Consider the following 20,290-nt stretch of genomic DNA (forward strand, 5'->3'; position numbering starts at 1 on the left):
ACTGCCCTGATGGACGTTAACGATGATGGAGTCTTTTTTTATCTTAGCTTCTTAAAGTAGAACACATTTCTACTTACATTGTAAAACTTGCTGAAATTCATATTTTGTGAAGTGTACGAACATACTCACACTACTGCTACTGCTACTACTACTCATAATGGATACTTGAGAGAGAGAGAGAGAGAGAGAGAGAGAGAGAGAGAGAGAGAGAGAGAGATTCCAGATGGTTTAATGTTCATAAGTCATCAGGCTCCTAACATAGTCAACAATAACAGACAGTATTCTAGTACATTACAATTTTCCTTGGACTCTGATTACACAATCCTACAATTTACTTAGCTGACATGTGGATAAGTCACACACACACACACACACACACACACACACACACACCGCGCACGCGCGTGCAATGCATCCTTCATTTGAATTGAGTTGTGGCCTGCGGCTCACACCTGCACTGCATTGTATGGATATTCGTCCAGAACAGGGACAGCAAATAATCATTTGCTTAGCTCTATCAATATGTCACGCTTATTCTCAGCGTAAAATACAAAATGGGCTAGATTATGCATTGACATTACATCAGGGCATTGCATTAAATCACTGAATTGCTCTTCATTAATTGTGTTTGATCCAAAATAATGATACCGTAATTCTTTGTAGCATGGACAAATACAAATAAAATTTACTTCATTTTCTATTTGATCTTTGCAAAAACTACATAAAACCCTTTGTGTATTGTCTTGAACAAATCGAAAAGCGTTTGCGTTGAGAGGAAGAACACCCATTCTGAGTTTTGCGATCATATCTCTAAAACGTTTTATTCTAATATTATCTGTGTAAGGTTCGGGGAAAAAATTTGACTTGAAAGTTGAATACAGTGAAAATCTCTCGCTGGTGTTAATTTCTGTTGTCCAGTCGTCAATAAAGTTTGCAACGAGTCGATCTCTTAATAGCGAGAGGAAAGATCGTTCATTCCCAACACCTTTGTTCAGCCAAACAAAAGCAAAACCACATTTCTGGAGTATGTCTCTGAGTTTCGATGCCCAACACAATTTTCCGTTTTCCTCCATATTAACTTGCATTAGATAAGCTTGTTTGGGCAGTCTGCTAATATTCATATGCAATAATTTTAACCAGTACTTTACTGCTCTCATGCATGAATTTACGTGTAACGGATATCTCCCCAGCTCCCCATATACACATTTGTTTGGTGTGTCTTGGCTGAAACATTTAAGAATCTTTTGCATGCCTAGGTGTGCACCTTTTCAATTGAGTCTATTTCCTCTAGACCCCACATTTCTGACCCATATAATAAAATCGGCTGAACCTGGGCATAAAAAATTTTGAAAACTTGCTGATATTCATATTTTGTGAAGTGTACGAACACACTCATACTACTGCTACTACTACTACTCATAATGGATACTAGAGAGAGAGAGAGAGAGAGAGAGAGAGAGAGAGTTTGCATGGCTTATAACTGAATGTCATTGGAAATGGATGGGAAGTCTATGCATGGACGTTTTCAAAAAGATGTTTTCAGATCTGTTCTAAAAGATTAAAATGAGGACGAGTGGCGAAGACAGTGAGCTAAACTATTCCAGACAGATGGAGCTGAATGAGAAAAGGAAGAATCACCGAAGGATCGGGTTATAACGCGGGGAGCGAGTAGCCACCGTAAATCAGAAGATGATCTGAGTTGTCGTGGGGGTGTGTAGGTTTGAATGACTTCTCTCATATACTGAGGGACAGCACCCGAAATAGAGTTGAAGGTCAGAGTTGCGACTTTGCACTGAATGCGGGCAGAAATTGATAACCAGTGAAGAGAATGCAGAAGATGAAGGATATTGTCAGTCTTTTTGGTTCTTTTGATTAACCTTGCTGCTGCATTTTGAACTTTCTGGGAGTTTTTGTATTAAGTACAGGAGTTTGTGTGGCTTGAGTAGTAAGGAGATATCGGATGGGACTGATCTTTCTAATTTGAAAGAATGCAACCTTGCAGAGATTATCTACGTGTTTCGTCATTGAAAGGTTTGAATCAAACATCACACCCATATCTTTCACTGAAGATATAAAGTCCACATCTGAATCTCCAGTTTTAAAAGAGGAAGGTAAAGAGTTGTTTATGGACAGTCATGAAATACAGTAAACAGTGTGACAGTATTTCATGCAACAGACACAGACCAACAGATTATGCACTGAAACTTCAACACGTTGTGACATACAGTTTAAAGTCACTGAACTGACAGGGGTTGTCCTTATTTTTCTTGGATACTGGTAAAAATCAGGATACACAGAGCAATATATGCGATGCAAATTAAACGATATATGCATATATCTATATACCTCTCTATTACACACACACGCACGCACACACACACACACACACACACACACACACACACACACACACGCACGCACGCACACACACACACACACACACACACACACACACACACACACACACACATCTCGTTTTTTGACCTGAGTAGTGTTCCAAAATCAATTCTTATGTAGTCATTAAGAAATGTTTCTCTGATATCCCTATACAATGTACACTCAAATAGTACATGCTTTTTCAGTTTCAATAGAAGATTTACAGCATAAACACATCTTTTTATCTGTTGAATCACTGTATCGGTGTAAGTTATTATTAACTGGTAATACATTCAGTCTCAGTTGTGTGATTGCTACTCTGTAACAGTACACGTCAATACTTCAGATGTATGCTTCTTTTTCAAAAATAGTGTTAAACGATGTGTAGCTCATATATCTGTCACTGTCTCTCAAGGATCCAGTCCATTCTTGTATGTACATATCAATAAGCCTTTGCTTCAAAGCACTAAGAGAGATCTTTATATTACGAACACCTTGCTGAAGCCAAACAATATTAAAACCTGTTTCACAGAGAATCTTCCTAGCATGCGTTACCCAGCAGTGTTTCCTGGACATGTCTAAAGTCATTAACATATGATAAGCTTGATATGGTAATCGATGAGGCTCCATGGAAATCCATTTTAACCAGTATCTTATGCAGCTTATATAAGAATTTATAAAAAGTGTATATCAACCTAATTCACCATACACCATTTTGTTAGGCGTTTTAAGGGGTACTCCTAAAAGTCGTTTACAAGCCATCAGGTGTACTTTCTCAATATGATCTAATCTATGCAATCCCCAGATTTCTGACGAATATAAGAGAATGGGCAATATTTTGGCATCAAAAATTTTAAAGAACACGTCATATGTCATTTCTTTGTATTTCTGAAACACATTACAAAAGAGAATTACAGCTTTTTAACCTTATTTACAAAACGTTGAGTACCTAGTTTTGGACTAATTTTTGTTGTGAATGTATAGCCAAGGTAGCAATAACTGTTAACAACTTCTAAAGCAACTCCATCAAAATACCATTGTTTATTTCGAGCCAATCGTCCTCCTTTTCGAAAAAAACATAATCTTTGTTTTCTCTATATTTACATTTAATTTCATCTTATCACAGCACATCTTTAGAATATTTAACTGATTTTGTAATCCAGTGGGTGTTGTAGACAGCAAAGCAACATCGTCTGCAAAGAGCAAAATAAATAATTCTATGAGACCTGGAAGTAACTGGACTCCGTGTCTTCCTTTTTCTGAAACATGATCAGCCAACTGATTTATAAATAACGAGAACAGAGTAGGACTTAGAACACATCCCTGGCGGACGCCTACCAGACAATCAAGAAAGTTCGACTGTTGACAGTTAGTTCTAATACAGGAGATAACTGAATTATACATTGCTTTTAAAGATCTAAAACAGTTTCCTGTAATACCATCATTTTGTCAACATTCAAGTAATTTGTCATGCTTCACTGAGTCAAACGCTTTCTTGACGTCAACGAAAGCCACGTACATTTTCCGACCGTTTTTTGTCATACATTTTTGTATAATAGCATGTAAGGTAAATATGTGGTCAACAGTGGAATGATTACGACGGAAGCCAGCCTGACTTTCTGATATCATGTTGTCATCAAGTCACTTATATAATCTTGTGTTTAGCACGGTGTTGTAACATTTGGAAACTATACTTAACAATAAAATTCCTCTATAATTGTCTGGATCATTGGCGTCACCTTTTTTATGCATAGGTACGATAATTGCTTTTGCCCAATCTGACGGATACAAACCCTTGTAAAAAATTACATTAAACAATTCGGTGAAAAACGGTATGACATAAACTTCTCCAGCTTTTAGCATTTCTGCTCAGATTTCATCAATTCCGCTTGCTTTCCCTTTACGTAAGGCTCTAATGGCGCTCGTGATTTCTTCCTCACTAATCCGTTTGTTCAGATCAATATTTTCTCCACCTTGAGTTTCTTCATCATTAATAATGTCTTCTATTTCTTCTCCATTTTCTACATTTCCTAAAACTCGTTTAAAATGTTCAAACCACTCATCCGTGCTTATATCATTATCATTGATCCCACTGTGATTGCTATATCCCAAGTTCCGCATTTCATTCCAGAATTTTGAAGGCTCCGATAAGTTTCAGTTTCAGTTTCAGTAGCTCAAGGAGGCGTCACTGCGTTCGGATAAATCCATATACGCTACACCACATCCGCCAAGCAGATGCCTGACCAGCAGCGTAAGCCAACGCGCTTAGTCAGGCCTTGAGAAAAAAAACACTAAATAAAATAAAATAAAATAAAATAAAAAGAAATAAGTAAATAAATAATAGATAAATACATAAAAAGAACTACTACTACTACTACTACTAATAATAATAATATTTATAAGGCGCAAAAACTTAATGAAGTCAACTATAAGCATACAAAAATAAAAATAAATAGATAGATAAATAAATAAATAATAAATAAATAAGTAAAATGAAATAGAATAGAATTAATAAATAAAATAAAAAAGACAACAATGATGATAAATAAGCAAATAAATGTAAAACATGCAGACACATTCACACATACATGCATAGCAGATATGCACTAAACATGCAGTTTCACAGATGTAAAAGCACAATCAAATACACATAAACGTACATAAACAATAACAACAACAACAACAAAAAAAGCAAGAAAAACACATGCAGACCTTTGCTGAAAAAAACAACAACAAAAATACACCTCACCTCCACACACACACACACACCAACCCCCCCCCCCCCCCCCCCCCCCCCACACACACACACACACACACACACATTCAGTCCTTTGCTGATACGTGCAGTTCAGATTTGCGTGAAACGCGAGAATATCGGTCGACCACGCGAACTTCTCAGGTGAGCAGATATCTGTACCGACATTTTCCCCCAAAGTAATAATGCTTAACAGTAGCTGGGGAATTTTCTCTGGACCAGATATTTCGTTGTGTGTCTTGAGGCTGTCATGTATGCGGATTTTCTCTTGTGAATGTGTTCCGAGATTTTTGTTTCAAGGTAAGACATTGTAGTTTTGTTGTATACACTAACACGGTCACTCTGGGTCAGTCCAGTTTTAGCATCCTGAATTATTGCACCTGTTTTACCAGCAATTGTTGTGCATGTATGAAACGATATTACCAATTGTAGATGTTGTAACCCATTTTCAGTGGATTTCGACTCTTATTTTGTACGGTATTTTACTTAATTCTGATGTGGATTCAGTCACTAAACTAATGTGCCACCATCTTGATGTTTCGTTTTTCGTCCCGCAAAACCATGGAAATGCAGCTAATATGTTCAATGGTTTAGGTTGCGAAAATTGGACATTGCCGTATCCCTGGTTCCAATCAATCCGATTTAGGCAATCTCTCGAATCAGCACCACATCGGAAGGCACGTCGCGAAGAATGTTTTCAAAAAGATGTTATGCAGGGGGTTTTGCTGGTAATTTTATATGATTTCTTGAGACAGATCTTTTCTGTCTTGTCTGTTCTTTGAACCACATAGATTCGTGGGCAGCGTTTGACTCTGTCACCCCTTGATTGATTGGAATGAACTTGATCGAGTCTGTTGCTGCAGACAGTGGGTGACTCCAGTAAGAGTGGGGGTGACAGGTTGAGTTGGGCTGTATTTTCTGTCCCTGTGTGCCCACTGAGTGCAGAGATGTCACCCCTTTCATTGATTGGACTGAACTTTTTGTCCACAGGCGGGAGTTTAAAACTTGGAGCTGGGCCAGTGACCGGCTGTTTTGGCGGGAAGGCGGAGACACGACTGTCTCTGTAGCGGACTGTGGTGGTCCGCTTTAAGCCTTCCTGCCCAACATGGATATCCCGGTGAGTACCCAGCACTTGTTTGTGTCAGCTGTCTCCTTCAATGGGTGGTAGAATTTTATCCAGGGGAGATCTCCTTATCCCGGCTATTTGCCTGTATCGCAACAAATAAATACATAACAAATGAATAAAAACTCAAAGGAATCGGTCACGGAGTCATGGGTGAGTTCGGACGATCATTGGAATGAGTTCAGATGCCTGTGATCAGGTGGAAAATTTCATTTAACGCCATCAGAAAACAAGGATAAGAATGCTTTGGCGAAACAAAATACACGGCTTTTTCCACCGTCAATTATCCGAACAAACTTTACGTCGAAACTTAAGAAAAAAAATAAAGAAAAAAGATTATACAAAATAATTTTTGTTCATTTTTTTTCAAACTTTTTATTTTTAAATGAACTTTTCAAATGTGCATTCGTACTACTAGCACACGACTCAGCTAGAAGCTGAAGTTGGCATTGAAAGAACCAGAGGTCTAGCCTATTTGCAGCAAGTTACTACTGCTGTATTACTAGACTAAATAAACTGCAAGCTTGCATGATTTGCATCATAGTTGCAGTTACCTGTTTTTATAGTCATTTAGCTGGCGTATTCCTGTATCCACAAAACCCCACATTGGGTAGAAGAATCAAATTCGGTTGAAATACATGGATTTAAAAAAAAAATTTATTATTATTGACTTCATACACGAAGATGACAAAAGCAGGGAAGGAGATCTTGCCGAGCCTCAAATACATGCACAACACGTACTGAGGTTCATTTTTTAAAGGAGGACTTTGCATGGAAGTTGATGTATTTCTCTCAAATTAGGTACACTAAGAATGAAAACGTTGTTACCTTTAACAGTGTTACTGGGTCACTCCCTGATTGAATAGAAGGGATTTTTGAATAATTGATAAAAACAACAACAAAACCCACACCATACAAACAAAAAATCAAATATTCAACCGATTCGACTCCGTTTCAGCACGTGGAGTGTGTATACATTTGACACAGCATGCTGATTTTAGTTACACAAAACATTTCACCAGTGAACTTCTCGACATTCAGAACATGTTGCGTGCACGAGACTGCGCAACAGTCGTTTCGACAATTTGTCCTCTGATCAAACGTTTTTCATCATGCACACACAACAGAGGTAGTGATGAAGGTTTGGGATATCCCGCAGACAGTTGCAATAGATAAGGAATCTTTCGGAAAATGAATCTCAAACACATGCACAACTTTCAAAGAGTGCCTGGAGCACACAGGGTTTTCTGAAAGGTCGAGTTTTCTTTCTCCTGCCCCGCCCTTCAGTCCACCGCGCTGTCCTCAGTGCTGATTGCACTATCAACTGTTGAAACGATTATTACTGTGTTCAACAACAAAAAAGCGTTCTGTCTGTTTCGTCAAATGTGGAAGGGTTGGATAAAGAAAACACGTCCTTATGCAATGTTGGCAATGACAGGCAAATCTAACGAAGGTACCCCAATGCCCAGTGCGCCTAGGTTTTCAGTGTTGATTGTTTCTGAAGCTTTGGACCCTTAACGAAGCCGCGTTAGCTCGTTCGGTTTATTTTATTTTATTTTTTTTATTATTACAACAACAAAATTACCAGACTGTACATCTCCAACTTCGTTCTCGTCCAAAGAGTGATCAGTGAAGCCGATTGGCGACCAGGCAAAGGGGGCTGTAGTTAACGTTTGCCTGTCATGGTGTGAATGCACGTGGAAATGAAACAGGGTCCTGGGTGTTGCTGCCGGAGGTCACTGGTGTGGACTTCAAGGTAGGTACTTCGATGGGTGCTCTTATTTGTATTTGTATTTCTTTTTATCACAACAGATTTCTGTGTGTGAAATTCGGGCTGCTCTCTCGAGTGAGAGCGCGTCGCTACACTGCAGCGCCACTCTTTTTCTTTATTTTTTTTATTAATATATATTTTTTTCTGCGTGCATTTTTTTTCCTTTCGAAGTGGATTTTTCTACAGAAATTTGTCAGGAACAACCCTTTTGTTGACGTGGGTTCTTTTACGTGCGCTAAGTGCATGTTGTACACGGGACCTCCGTTTATCGTCTCATCCAAATGATTAGCGTCCAGACCACCACTCAAGGTCTAGTGGAGGTGGAGAAAGTATGGGCGGCTAAGCCGTGATTCGAACCAGCGCGCACAGATTCTCTCGCTTCCAAGGCGGACGCGTTACCTCTAGGCCATCACTCCACTTTATTATGGTGAGTATACCTACATTGCTGAGTCTTGCGCTGTCAGAAGTGTGATGCGGATTTTGTTTTCCACAATATTCATTTATTGTACGGAAAATTACCAGACTTTTTTTTTGTAGCAGGGATATTAACAACTGCAGCAGCCGAGTTAAGCCAGTATTATTTATTGTGAGGACAGTTAAACTTTCAAAGTGTCATAGCAGGGTTATTACCAACTGCAGCAGCCGAGTTAAGCTTTTGTGGTGAGGCGATCGAAGGATTAAGACTTTACGGAAAATATCTACTTGGAAGAGACGAAGTATTAAGACCGGACTAGAAGTTTGCTTTCTGGATCACCAGGGTTAAAAGCTAGCTTCATATCGCAAAACATCAACGCAGTGACATAGATCGTGTTCCTGTGGAAGGTGATCTCTTCCAGATGGTGTGAAATGGGGAAGGGTGCATCACCAGATGGAGACAGCGATGAAAACGATTAACTAATTGTAGGCAGAATGACACCAGGAGCACGGCAAAAGTGCCATGACACTCCCAACTCCCACCCCCATCTCCCTTCTCATCGCTCCCCCTTTCCCCCTCTCACCCCTGTCTCTCCTGCTCTCCTCTGTCACTCTGGAGCAGAGGGGAATCTGAATGTTGGCGGTGGGGGCCATGGAGGCAAGTCGCGTTCTTTGTCGCGTTCTTTGTCGACCTTCATTTCCCGAGTTTTCTTTCTCACGTTTTTGTCGTTTTCCGAATTTTCTTTGTGGCGCTTTTGGTAAATTCCCGAGTTTTCATTGTAGTGCTTTGGTCATTTCCCGAGTTTTCTTTGTAGCGCTTTAGTCATTCCCGGAGTTTTCATTGTCGTGATTTCGGTTATTTCCGGAGTTTTGTCGCGAATCAGTCAATTCCCGAGTTTACTCATCGCGCTTTAGTCATTTCCCGAGTTTTCTTTGTAGCGCTTTAGTCATTTCCCAAGTTTTCATTGTCGTGATTTCGGTTATTTCCAGAGTTTTGTCGCGAATCGGTCAATTCCCGAGTTTTCTCGTCGCGCTTTAGTCATTTCCCGAGTTTTCTTTGTAGCACTTTAGTCATTTCCCGAGTTTTCTCGTCGCGCTTTAGTCATTTCCCGAGTTTTCTTTGTAGCGCTTTAGTCATTTCCCGAGTTTTCTCGTCACGCTTTAGTCATTTCTCGAGTTTTCTTTGTAGCGCTTTAGTCATTTCGCGAGTTTTCATTGTCGTGATTTCGGTTATTTCCGAAGTTTTGTCGCGAATCGGTCAATTCCCGAGTTTTCTCGTCGCGCTTCAGTTATTTCCGAGTTTTCTTTGTAGCGCTTTAGTCGTTTCCCGAGTTTTCTTTGTAGCGCTTTAGTCATTTCGCGAGTTTTCATTGTCGTGATTTCTGTTATTTCTGGAGTTTTGTCGCGAATCGGTCAATTCCCGAGTTTTCTCGTCGCACTTTAGTCATTTCCCCAGTTTTCTTTGTAGCGCTTTAGTCATTTCCCGAGTTTTCTTTGTAGCACTTTAGTCATTTCCCGGGTTTTCTCGTCACGCTTTAGTCATTTCTCGAGTTTTCTTTGTAGCGCTTTAGTCATTTCCTGAGTTTTCTCGTCACGCTTTAGTCATTTCTCGAGTTTTCTTTGTAGCGCTTTAGTCATTTCCCGAGTTTTCATTGTCGTGATTTCGGTTATTTCCGGAGTTTTGTCGCGAATCGGTCAATTCCCGAGTTTTCTCTTCACACTTTAGTCATTTCCCGAGTTTTCTTTGTAGCGCTTTAGTCATTTCCCGAGTTTTCATTGTCGTGATTTCGGTTATTTCCGGAGTTTTGTCATGAATCGGTCAATTCCCGAGTTTTCTCTTCGCACTTTAGTCATTTCCCGAGTTTTCTTTGTAGCGCTTTAGTCATTTCCCGAGTTTTCTCGTCGCGCTTTAGTCATTTCCCGAGTTTTCATTGTCGTGATTTCGGTTAATTCCAGAGTTTTGTCGCGAATCGGTCAATTCCCGAGTTTTCTCGTCGTGCTGTCGTGATTTCGGTTATTTCCGGAGTTTTGTCGCGAATCAGTCAATTCCCGAGTTTTCTCGTTGCGCTTTAGTCATTTTCCGAGTTTTCTTTGTAGCGCTTTAGTCATTTCCCGAGTTTTCATTGTCGTGATTTCGGTTAATTCCAGAGTTTTGTCGCGAATCGGTCAATTCCCGAGTTTTCTCGTCGTGCTGTCGTGATTTCGGTTATTTCCGGAGTTTTGTCGCGAATCAGTCAATTCCCGAGTTTTCTCGTTGCGCTTTAGTCATTTTCCGAGTTTTCTTTGTAGCGCTTTAGTCATTTCCCGAGTTTTCTCGTCACGCTTTAGTCATTTCTCGAGTTTTCTTTGTAGCGCTTTATTCATTTCCCGAGTTTTCATTGTCGTGATTTCGGTTATTTCCGAAGTTTTGTCGCGAATCGGTCAATTCCCGAGTTTTCTCGTCGCACTTTAGTCATTTCCCGAGTTTTCTTTGTAGCGCTTTAGTCATTTCCCGAGTTTTCATTGTCGTGATTTCGGTTATTTCCGGAGTTTTGTCGCGAATCGGTCAATTCCCGAGTTTACTCGTCGCACTTTAGTCATTTCCCGAGTTTTCTTTGTAGCGCTTTAGTCATTTCCCGAGTTTTCATTGTCGTGATTCGGTCATTTCCTGAGTTCATTGCAGCACTTTAGACATTTCCCGAGTTTCTTTTGTCGCTCTTTTGGTCATTTCCCTAGTTTTGTTTCGATTTGGGTCATTTTACAATATTTCATTGTTACAATGCCAGTCTTTTAGCTTACCCGGTCCCCGTCGGTTCTGAAATGTCCTTTATTATTATTACTTTTATTAATACTATTATTGTGTTGTGCTGTATTGTGTTGTTGCCTTTGGTCACATTTTTCTCTCTGTGGAATTCCAGTTGCTTTCCCTGGGGAAAGTGCATCGCCACAGTGTAGCGACACCCGTGTATTAACATTTTGTCGCCGTGGGTTCTTAAAACTTGCGCTGCACAAGGGACCACCGTTCATCACCTCATCTTTGTGACTAGTGCCCAGCCCACTGCTCAAGGTCGAGTGGAGGGGTATAAAAAAAAAATTCTGGTGAGCATATTGCATGTTGTCAAAACAGTTCTCTCTTTTGAAGTGGGTCTGCTCTCCACAGGGAGAGCACGTAAAAATGGTTCTCTCTTCGAAACAAAAGAGATTCATGGTCTTTTCCGACTCCTTGTCAGCCCTGGAGGCAATCGCCTGCAGGAATATCACTCATCCCAAACTGCTGGAATTTTATGAAGATTTTACTCTCACAACGAAGAAAGGATACGAGGTTGTGTTGGCCTGGGTTCCCGGACATGTTGGCATTCGTGGTAACGAAAGGGCGGACCTGCTAGCCAGGAACGCTGTAAAGAAAGAATTGTCCAGATCCTTGGTACCCTATACAGACATGAAGTGGAAGGTAAACACTTATGTTAAGGATCTTTGGCAAGAGGAGTGGAACACCCAGACGGACAACAAGCTCTTCCAGATCCATCCAGACCTAACAGAGACCCTCCCTTCGGGGGTGAAGAACAGAAAGGAGGAGTCTGTGCTGTGCAGACTGCGTACGGGGCACACTTTTTTTTACTCATTCTTACTTGTTGAAGGGGGAAGAGGCCCCTCGATGCATTCCCTGTGACAAGCCTCTCACTGTGAAACACATGCCCCTTGATTGTTGGGATCTGCATGACGTTAGACGCAGACATTACACGGCGGTTTCTTTGAAGACTTTGTTTCGTGATGTCCCTCCGTGTTCGCTGATGGACTTCTCAAAAGAAGTGAACATTTTAAACCAGATTTGAAGGTTTTAAACTATGAAAGTTTTTTTTTTTTAAACTTTGGAGTGGACAGTTTTTGTTGTTTTTTTTTTTGTTTTTTGTTTTTTTATCCTTGTAGTAGTTATTGACGCGGCGATAGCCTTGAGATGGCCTTAGTGGTTGGCGAGGCTCTAAGCACCATAATTTCATTTCATTTCATTTCTAATGACGACAAAAAGTAATCTACTGTGCTGGAACCTGAAACACCTATGTATGTACACCTGTCATCAAAATGATTATCATACAGACCATTCAGGATCAGGCAGTCAAACATACTGCAAAATTCAAGGAGTTGGTCACCAGAATGATTCGTGTGTTCATCCTGGGAAATTCTTGGGAAAGGGGACTCACCCATACAATGAAAAACACCAACATCGAAATTCTCAATACACTGGATATTTCTCGTCGTGGTTCTTGCGTTTAGGTCCCCAGAAATGAGCAAATGGAATTTATGCTGATTACTTAAGTTAATAATACATTGCTCTAGTCGTTCAATGCCATATCCTTCCTGGTCATTTTAATAATAATAATAAATACTAATAATGGTATTTATATAGCGCTGGATCTTGTGCAGAGACAAATCAAAGCGCTTTCGCACCAGTCATTCACACGCATGCATAACTAATACTGTAGAAACTAAAGACAAGGAAGGGCAGGCAAGGGAGGCTATTTTGGGAAGAGGTGGGTTTTAAGGCCAGATTTGAAAGAGCTGAGTGTGGAGACTTGACGAAGTGAAAAAGGAAGTTCATTCCAATCACAAGGTCCAGAAACAGAAAGAATGGCAGCCAACAGTCGAGTGTTTGAATCTGGGTATGCGTAAACAGAGTGGATCCGAAGCTGATCGTAGTGAGCGAGATGGAGTGTAGAGGTGAAGGCAGCTGCAGAGATAGGAAGGGGCAGTTTTGTGAATGCATCTATAACATAGAGTGCTGATCTTGTACTTTATTCGGTGTGAGACAGGGAGCCAGTGGAGATGTTGCAAAAGAGGAGTGATGTCCTCAGATCTTTTCTTTCTGAGGACGAGTCGGGCAGCAGAGTTTTGTATGTGCTGAAGGGACTGAATGGATGAAGCAGGCAGACCAGACAATAGAGAGTTACAGTAGTCAAGGTGAGAGAGAATGAGAGAAACGACAAGTCTAGATGTTGCGTCAGTGGACATATATTTTCGGACGGCACTGATGCGTCGCAGTTGACAATAGGAGGACTGACATGTCTGACTGATAAATTTTTGCATGGACATTGTATTGTCAAGGACAACACCGAGGTTCCTGCCTGACGTGGAAAGAGGGATGGATGTACTGCCAAGTTTAATTGTGTCAATTGTGATGGAAGACAGTTTTTGTTTAGTTCCTATGATCATTGCTTCAGTTTTGTCCGCGTTCAATTGTAACTTATTTCGAGACATCCAGTTTTGAATGTCTAGGAAGCAGTTGGATGTTTCTTGCAAGAGCGACAATTTTTCAGGGGTATCGTTCTTCTGGAGTTGAGTGTCATCAGCATAAGAATGACTGATATTATGGCGGTTGATAATTTCAGCGAGAGGAGCAGTGTACAGTGTGAAGAGCACTGGGCCTAAAACAGATCCCTGTGGGACTCCATGTTCGATTTTAACGGGTTCAGATTGGAAATGATCAACAATGACAGACTGGAATCGATCAGTGAGATAAGATTTGAACCAGTTTAGAACAGTGCCGTTGATACCAAATGTAAAATGAAGACGGGAAAGAAGGATTGAATGGTCTATCTATCAAAGGCGGCTGACAAGTCGAGAAGAGTGAGAAGGGAAATTTTTCCTGAGTCAAACGCTATCAGTAGATTCTTCAGAATGTGGAGGAGAGTGGTTTCGGTGCTATGGTCAGCGCGATAGGCAGACTGAAATGGGTGGATGAGATTGTTGAAACAAAGGTGGTTGTTAAGCTGCTTGAGGACAGCTTTTTCAAGGAGTTTGGACATGAATGGAAGATTAGAAACTGGTCGATAGTTTTTCAAAATGTTTGCGACAAGGTTGGGTTTCTTCAGAAGAAGCCGGACGATTGCAGTTTTGAAAGTGGATGGAAACGTTCCAGTGAGAAGGGATGAGTTGACAATATTAGTGATTGTGGGGAGAAGATGTGAGACACATTGGGAAAAGATCGAGGCTGGTATAGGATCGAGCTCACAGGATTTTACTGTCATTCCTTTTAGGATTTCATGAACTTCTGTTTCAGTCAATGGATTAAAGGAATGGAGAGGAGTGCCGCTGAATTGAGGATCAGGATGAACAGGCTGGAAAGACATTTGGTCTAAGATGGTACGAATATTTTGGACTTTGTCGAAAAAGAAAGAGAAGACATTGGGGAGTTCAGATAAAGTGTAGGCAGAAGGAAGAGGAGTCTTTTTTGCAGTTCCAAGATTTGACATGACAGAGTAAAGAGATTTGGTGGATGTGGCATCGAGAAGTTGAGAAGAAAAGAAGTTTGTTTTTGCTGATGAGATCATATGTTTGACTTTATTTATTTGTTTTCGGAATATTTGATTGTGGACTTGCAGTTTTGTTGATCGCCATCGTCTTTCCAGTTGGCGACGTTTGCGTTTTGCAAGTCGAATGTCTTGTGTGTTGCAGAAGTGTGAATCATACGGAGGTATATAAGCACACAGCCATATTATATCTTTGGAAGTCTCAAATAGGCGCTTGTCTATCTTTATCAAAACCAGGTTGTCAATATCTGTTTTAATATTTTCAACATAAGAGCTATATATTTTTTTCACCATAACTACTCCACCTGAATACCTTCTTTGGTGAGAATTCTTTTTTTGCTTTTGAATAATAAATTTAAGGTGAGTGAGACAGAGACAGAGAGGTCCACATTCATTCAAAGTAATGTTTCTAATCTTGAAGATAGACTCACTCACCAGGAGGCAAGAACATCACTCCTCCCACACACCCTTCCTTCACAGGTATCCGTCTCACGTCTGCCGAGTTCTTCAACCTGGTCACTGTGGTGCTGTACAGAGGTTTCTGGGTCGTCTCCTTGGCAACCAGATCCTCCACAGACCAGTGACCCAGATAGAGGGACAGCGTGTAGAGGACAGGGTCTTCCCCGTTCTTCACCACCATGCGGACGTTCTGAGGGCCAGAGGGGCAGTGGCTCAGACTCCAGAACGGTCCCATAGGGTCCACACCTGACACATATGTGGAAAACTGGGTTGACACACCTGTCACGTGACCGGTCGAGGTTGCGGACCCACCTACAACCCGACAAGCCCCGCGCAATCTAATAAAAGAAAATTTAAGAAAAATGGGTCTCCGGATCCTCGCACGCTCAATTAAATGCAGTCAACACCAAGAATTTATACACAACACCAAACTTTATTCACTCACTCACACAGATAAACTGACAACCAAAACAGCAGTGAGGCCTATTTCCCTTAACCCCCCCCCCTCCTCCACTCCCCAAACTTACTAACCCGCTAATACAAATCGCCACATCATAAGTGGGAATGAGAGAAAATAAATGAGTAAATCACATTCGCTCGAACACGTACACTCGCCCCTCTTGTGCACTGCTCTCACACATACACACGCATCCTCTACCACCCATGTACGGCTCGCATTAGTTCTGAACACAAAGGTCCTTGCCACAGACAACCCACGATGTCGGCGACCACTGAGAGTCTTAGTCCTTCTGTAGACAGGGGTGTAAAGCGGCGATCGTCGTGTACGTTGGGGACACGCATATGACAGTCTCAGGCGATTCACAAGTGCAGGGAAGACTGTGGGTGCCCAGGCGGACCACTCTTCAGAGCTGTAAAGAGACTCGAGTCAAGAGTCAAGCAAAAAACAAAACAAACAAACAAACAAAAAAAAACAATGCATGTGCTAAAGCAGACACACAGACGGGTTTCGCACACACTCACATGTACAGCTGAATGCCTTAATACAGCTGTAAAAAAAACAAAACGAAAACATATATAAATCTGAATCCACAAGGATTGGCAGGGCCATACTGCACTGAAATTAAAGTATGTATCTCAAATGCAGCAATAACAACACCAAAAACCTGAAATATATATCAACGGCCGCTCCCTGTCTATAGAAAAACAACAACAAAACTAGCATTCTTCACTCTTCCAACCTGACTCACCTCAAGAGCTCGTGAAAAAAATATAATAAGGAGATTAAATCCCTGGAACTAGAACGTAGTTCCAGACCTCCTGGTCGGACACGGACCCAGGAAATGTAGTGGCACTGGAGGCCCCAAACCCGAACCGAATCGGTAAAAACCTCCTCACTCCAAAACGAATGGAGCAGGAACAGCCCCACACAGTGACTAGTGCGGCGTTGACGACCGTTGGCCCCTTGGTTCTTCTGGAATAATCCCAGTCCCACAATTCCTTGCTGCGATGCACGCTTCCATTTCCGCCCCAGTACTCCATCACAAAGTCGTCAGACAACAGGTTCGTGTTTAGAGTCACGTTGAAGTGAAACTCTTTGCCGTCGGCGCGAAGCCCGCAAAACACACTGTTCTTCCCCAGTTGATCTGACCCGTCGAGGTAGATTCCGTATGAGTTGTCCTTATCAAACTTGTAGTTGAGCTAAACAACCGGCAGATATGCATGCACGAGAAAAAGAAAACATCAACCTGAGCTGACTAGAGGGAGGGAAGGAGCACACACTCATGCGCGCGTACACACGCACATGTGCACGCACGCATAGAAATAAAGAAAGAAAGGGAGCAAGAAAAAACAAAACAAAACGAACAAAAAAAGCGAAAATCATGACGTATTCGAGGGGTCAAGTTGACCAAAATTTCCTTCTTTTCTTTTTTTTCAACACTACACTGTTGCACGCGACAACACCTGACTGAGGAAGATCATCACATGTGATTGTTTCAACATAATTTGATATCTTTTTTTTTCCTTATCCAAATGCAGTAAGCCACCAAATTCCATATAAAACTATACCAAGAGTTATGAAAAGACTGGCTTTCTGGGAAAACTTCATGGTCACACTGTGAATATTTAAGCACACACAAAAAGCAGTGCCTTTGGAAAACAGAATATTTGAGCTGACTTTAAACAACAGGACACTTAATTTTTAGATGCATTGACAATGACCAATTCTTTGAACCCGCACAAATCAAGGTGAAAAGAGAGAACACACATCGTGTTTTGCTTTTTATCTGAAACCTATTTGATCAAATCCAAGAAAGCACTATATACAGCTTACCGTAACAACAACAACAACAACAACAACAAACACAGACTCCAGTAAATGGCTTTGGGCTGTGTCAAACATTCCAGGAACATATTCCTTCAAAAATATACATATTTCACAAGACATGTTAGAGGGGTTGAGCAGACATGATCATACATGTCGAAAAAGAACCTGTCTCTCCTACCTTCGTTTTCAACCTAAAATACCTGTGTACGTTCCTCCAACTGAAGCATCTCGACTCAGGTCAAGGTCACCTTCCTCACTGGACACGTAGTGACCACACGAGGTAAATGTCACAGACTGTCTGTTCCACTCTTGCTGTGTCGTGGCATGCAGTGTGACCTTGGCCTTTGTTGGCAGTCCTTGAACTTTGATGTGAACTTTCTGGTCAAAGAGGCTGACCTTGGGTGTGACCTGTATGGGGTCTGGTTGGGAGGACACGTGGAGGTGATGGGTGGGGTGCTGCACGGAAATCCGCTGTAACATGGTACTTTGCTTCCTTGAACACGCCGATGCTGTGAAGAATCAAAGAATCTGTGAGTGAATTGTTACATTATAATCACATCTTATAAAGTCGTATCTGTACACAGGGATTTCAGCTGTGAGGCATATTGTCACATGAATGAAACGATACCATGTTACATCATTGTTTTGAGCAGTACATTGACACTTTGTTGTGGCATGCATTCAGTACAAAATGTCCTTCCTTTACCACAGTTTATCATTCTATTGTATGATACGTGCTATTTCATCTCATGATGTTGTTTTCGTTGCCTACGTATTACTGTAAAGCGTGGTGAGCATGCTCCTGGAGTGAGTTACCACGCTCAACAAACACGGATTATTGTTATCATCATCATAATCAAAAACATAATCATCATTATCATGATTATAATTATTATCATGATTATGATAAGTATTATTATCATCATCATTGCTGTTGATGTTGTTGTTATCATTATCATTATTATACTTTTGAAAAGTCAACACAGAAATATACAAGAGTCATTCATACCATAGAATCGAGTGGAACCACTGAGGAAAGCTGCAAGTTTGGCTTTTAGAACGTGGCTGCCAATCTGATGACCTGGAACAGAGAGGAAATGTAGGGGTTCCTTGTAGAGAAAAAGCAATGACGGTGCTGTGTCACTAAAAATGTAAGAGACAGGCAGAGAAAGAGACAGAGACAGAGAGACAGTGACAGAGAAGGCAACACAATCAAAGTAGATGGTTTGGGACATTTTACGCCTAGCTTCTCAATTACAAAGAATACATAGAAATAAGAGAAACAGCTTGGTAAAATATATGATTGGATTATCAATTATTTAATTATCTAATTAATTAGACAATCATGTTAATTAATCAGTTAACTGATAATCCATTTATATATTTTACCAAGCTGTTTCTCTTATTATTTCTATGTATTCTTTGTAATCAATTAACTAATTAATTAGAAAACAATATCCAATTAAAACATACAATAAACGATTTTCTAAAAATAGCCAAATTCAATTTTCCTTATCAAATCAGTTGTTCTGGAACAGGTTAATCATGGAAATAATATCACTAACAATAATCCATGACAATCGGAATAGAAACGTCTGGTACAAATCTTGAAAATAACACTCCGAAACTGCAACATAAATCATGTAAACGTGAAGATGGTTTACACTCTTAAAGAAATCAGAAAAATCAAATGAACTAAAGAAAACTAAAATGGATGGGAAGGCATCACGCTCAAATGAAACCTGTTCTTTGGAAAAACGAAATTTCGTAAACAGATGTGAAAACTGGTAAGAGACAAGGAAATTACTTTAATGAAACGAAAGAGGTCTTAGAAGATCAGGAGGTATTCTACAAAATTCTGTACACAGAAAGAAAACAATATGTGAAACAGGATACACACACACACACACACACACACACACACACACACACACACACACACACACAGATATATATATATATATATATATATATATATATATATATATATATATAGATATATATATATATATAATCTCATTAGAAGAAGCATCAAGAGCTTTAATAACAAGCAAAGTGATAAGAGCCCTGCAACAGACGTTGTGATCATATACCTTTTCAATTAGTTTTCAGAAGCAGCTTGGAGACTTTATAGTTGTTCTGTGGATGAATGATTCATTGAGGCAGAAATACTGATGAAACAAAAAGAAATTATTCCAAAAGCAAGCTTCCTTTGCACAATATAATGAACAAAATTATTAGTGGCATCAAAGAAAGAAAAAAACAACTTTAATCACACAAAATAGTTAATTAACAGCACACAAAAGATTAAAGGTTCATGTACATCAAAATATATCAATCCACATTTTTAATCACAAGAATTAATAAACAGGTGCATTTCGGCACTGAAACTCATTTGGATAAGGAGATTGAAAACAGCTAAACATTTCTGTTTAAAGGATTTCATTATTATTAAAGTTGGGCAATAGAAAGGTAATTACTTATAGCACCATTTAATTTTCATTTGGGGTAGGCCATGTGGTGGAGATACTGGAGACAGAGCAGCCCTTGAGAGACAAGTTGAACATTTTACAGAACACGTCACTTACTTCAAAGACAGACGTCTTCGATCATCTTCTGCAGATATTGACATATATTATCTGGGATGATTGTTTTCTTCAAGTTCAGTTTTTAGAATCAAGATTCAACACTTTTGCGTTGATCTCAAAGTTCTGATCTGCGTTTCTATCATTTGGTTAATGAACAACCACAAAGTCTAAGTAGGCATTGTCATACAAGTAAAAAAACAAACAAAATCAATGAGGGCTGGACCATAATCTCA

The 20,290-nt window shown here is 40.3% G+C and overlaps 1 protein-coding gene across 1 annotated transcript; it reads right to left on the reverse strand.

Moving 5' to 3' along the window:
- Nucleotides 1-15,150: 15,150 nt before the first annotated feature.
- Nucleotides 15,151-17,949, reverse strand: LOC143296685 (bile acid-CoA:amino acid N-acyltransferase-like). The gene is made up of 2 exons (XM_076608716.1): nt 17,670-17,949; nt 15,151-15,428 (listed from the first exon to the last, which is right to left on the reverse strand). The coding sequence occupies exons 1-2, from the start codon at nt 17,947-17,949 to the stop codon at nt 15,151-15,153; spliced, it is 558 nt and encodes a 185-aa protein (XP_076464831.1).
- Between the last annotated feature and the right edge of the window lie 2,341 nt (nt 17,950-20,290).

The sequence above is a fragment of the Babylonia areolata genome, chromosome 21 (genome assembly GCF_041734735.1).
Source record: "Babylonia areolata isolate BAREFJ2019XMU chromosome 21, ASM4173473v1, whole genome shotgun sequence".
NCBI lineage: Eukaryota > Metazoa > Mollusca > Gastropoda > Neogastropoda > Buccinidae > Babylonia > Babylonia areolata.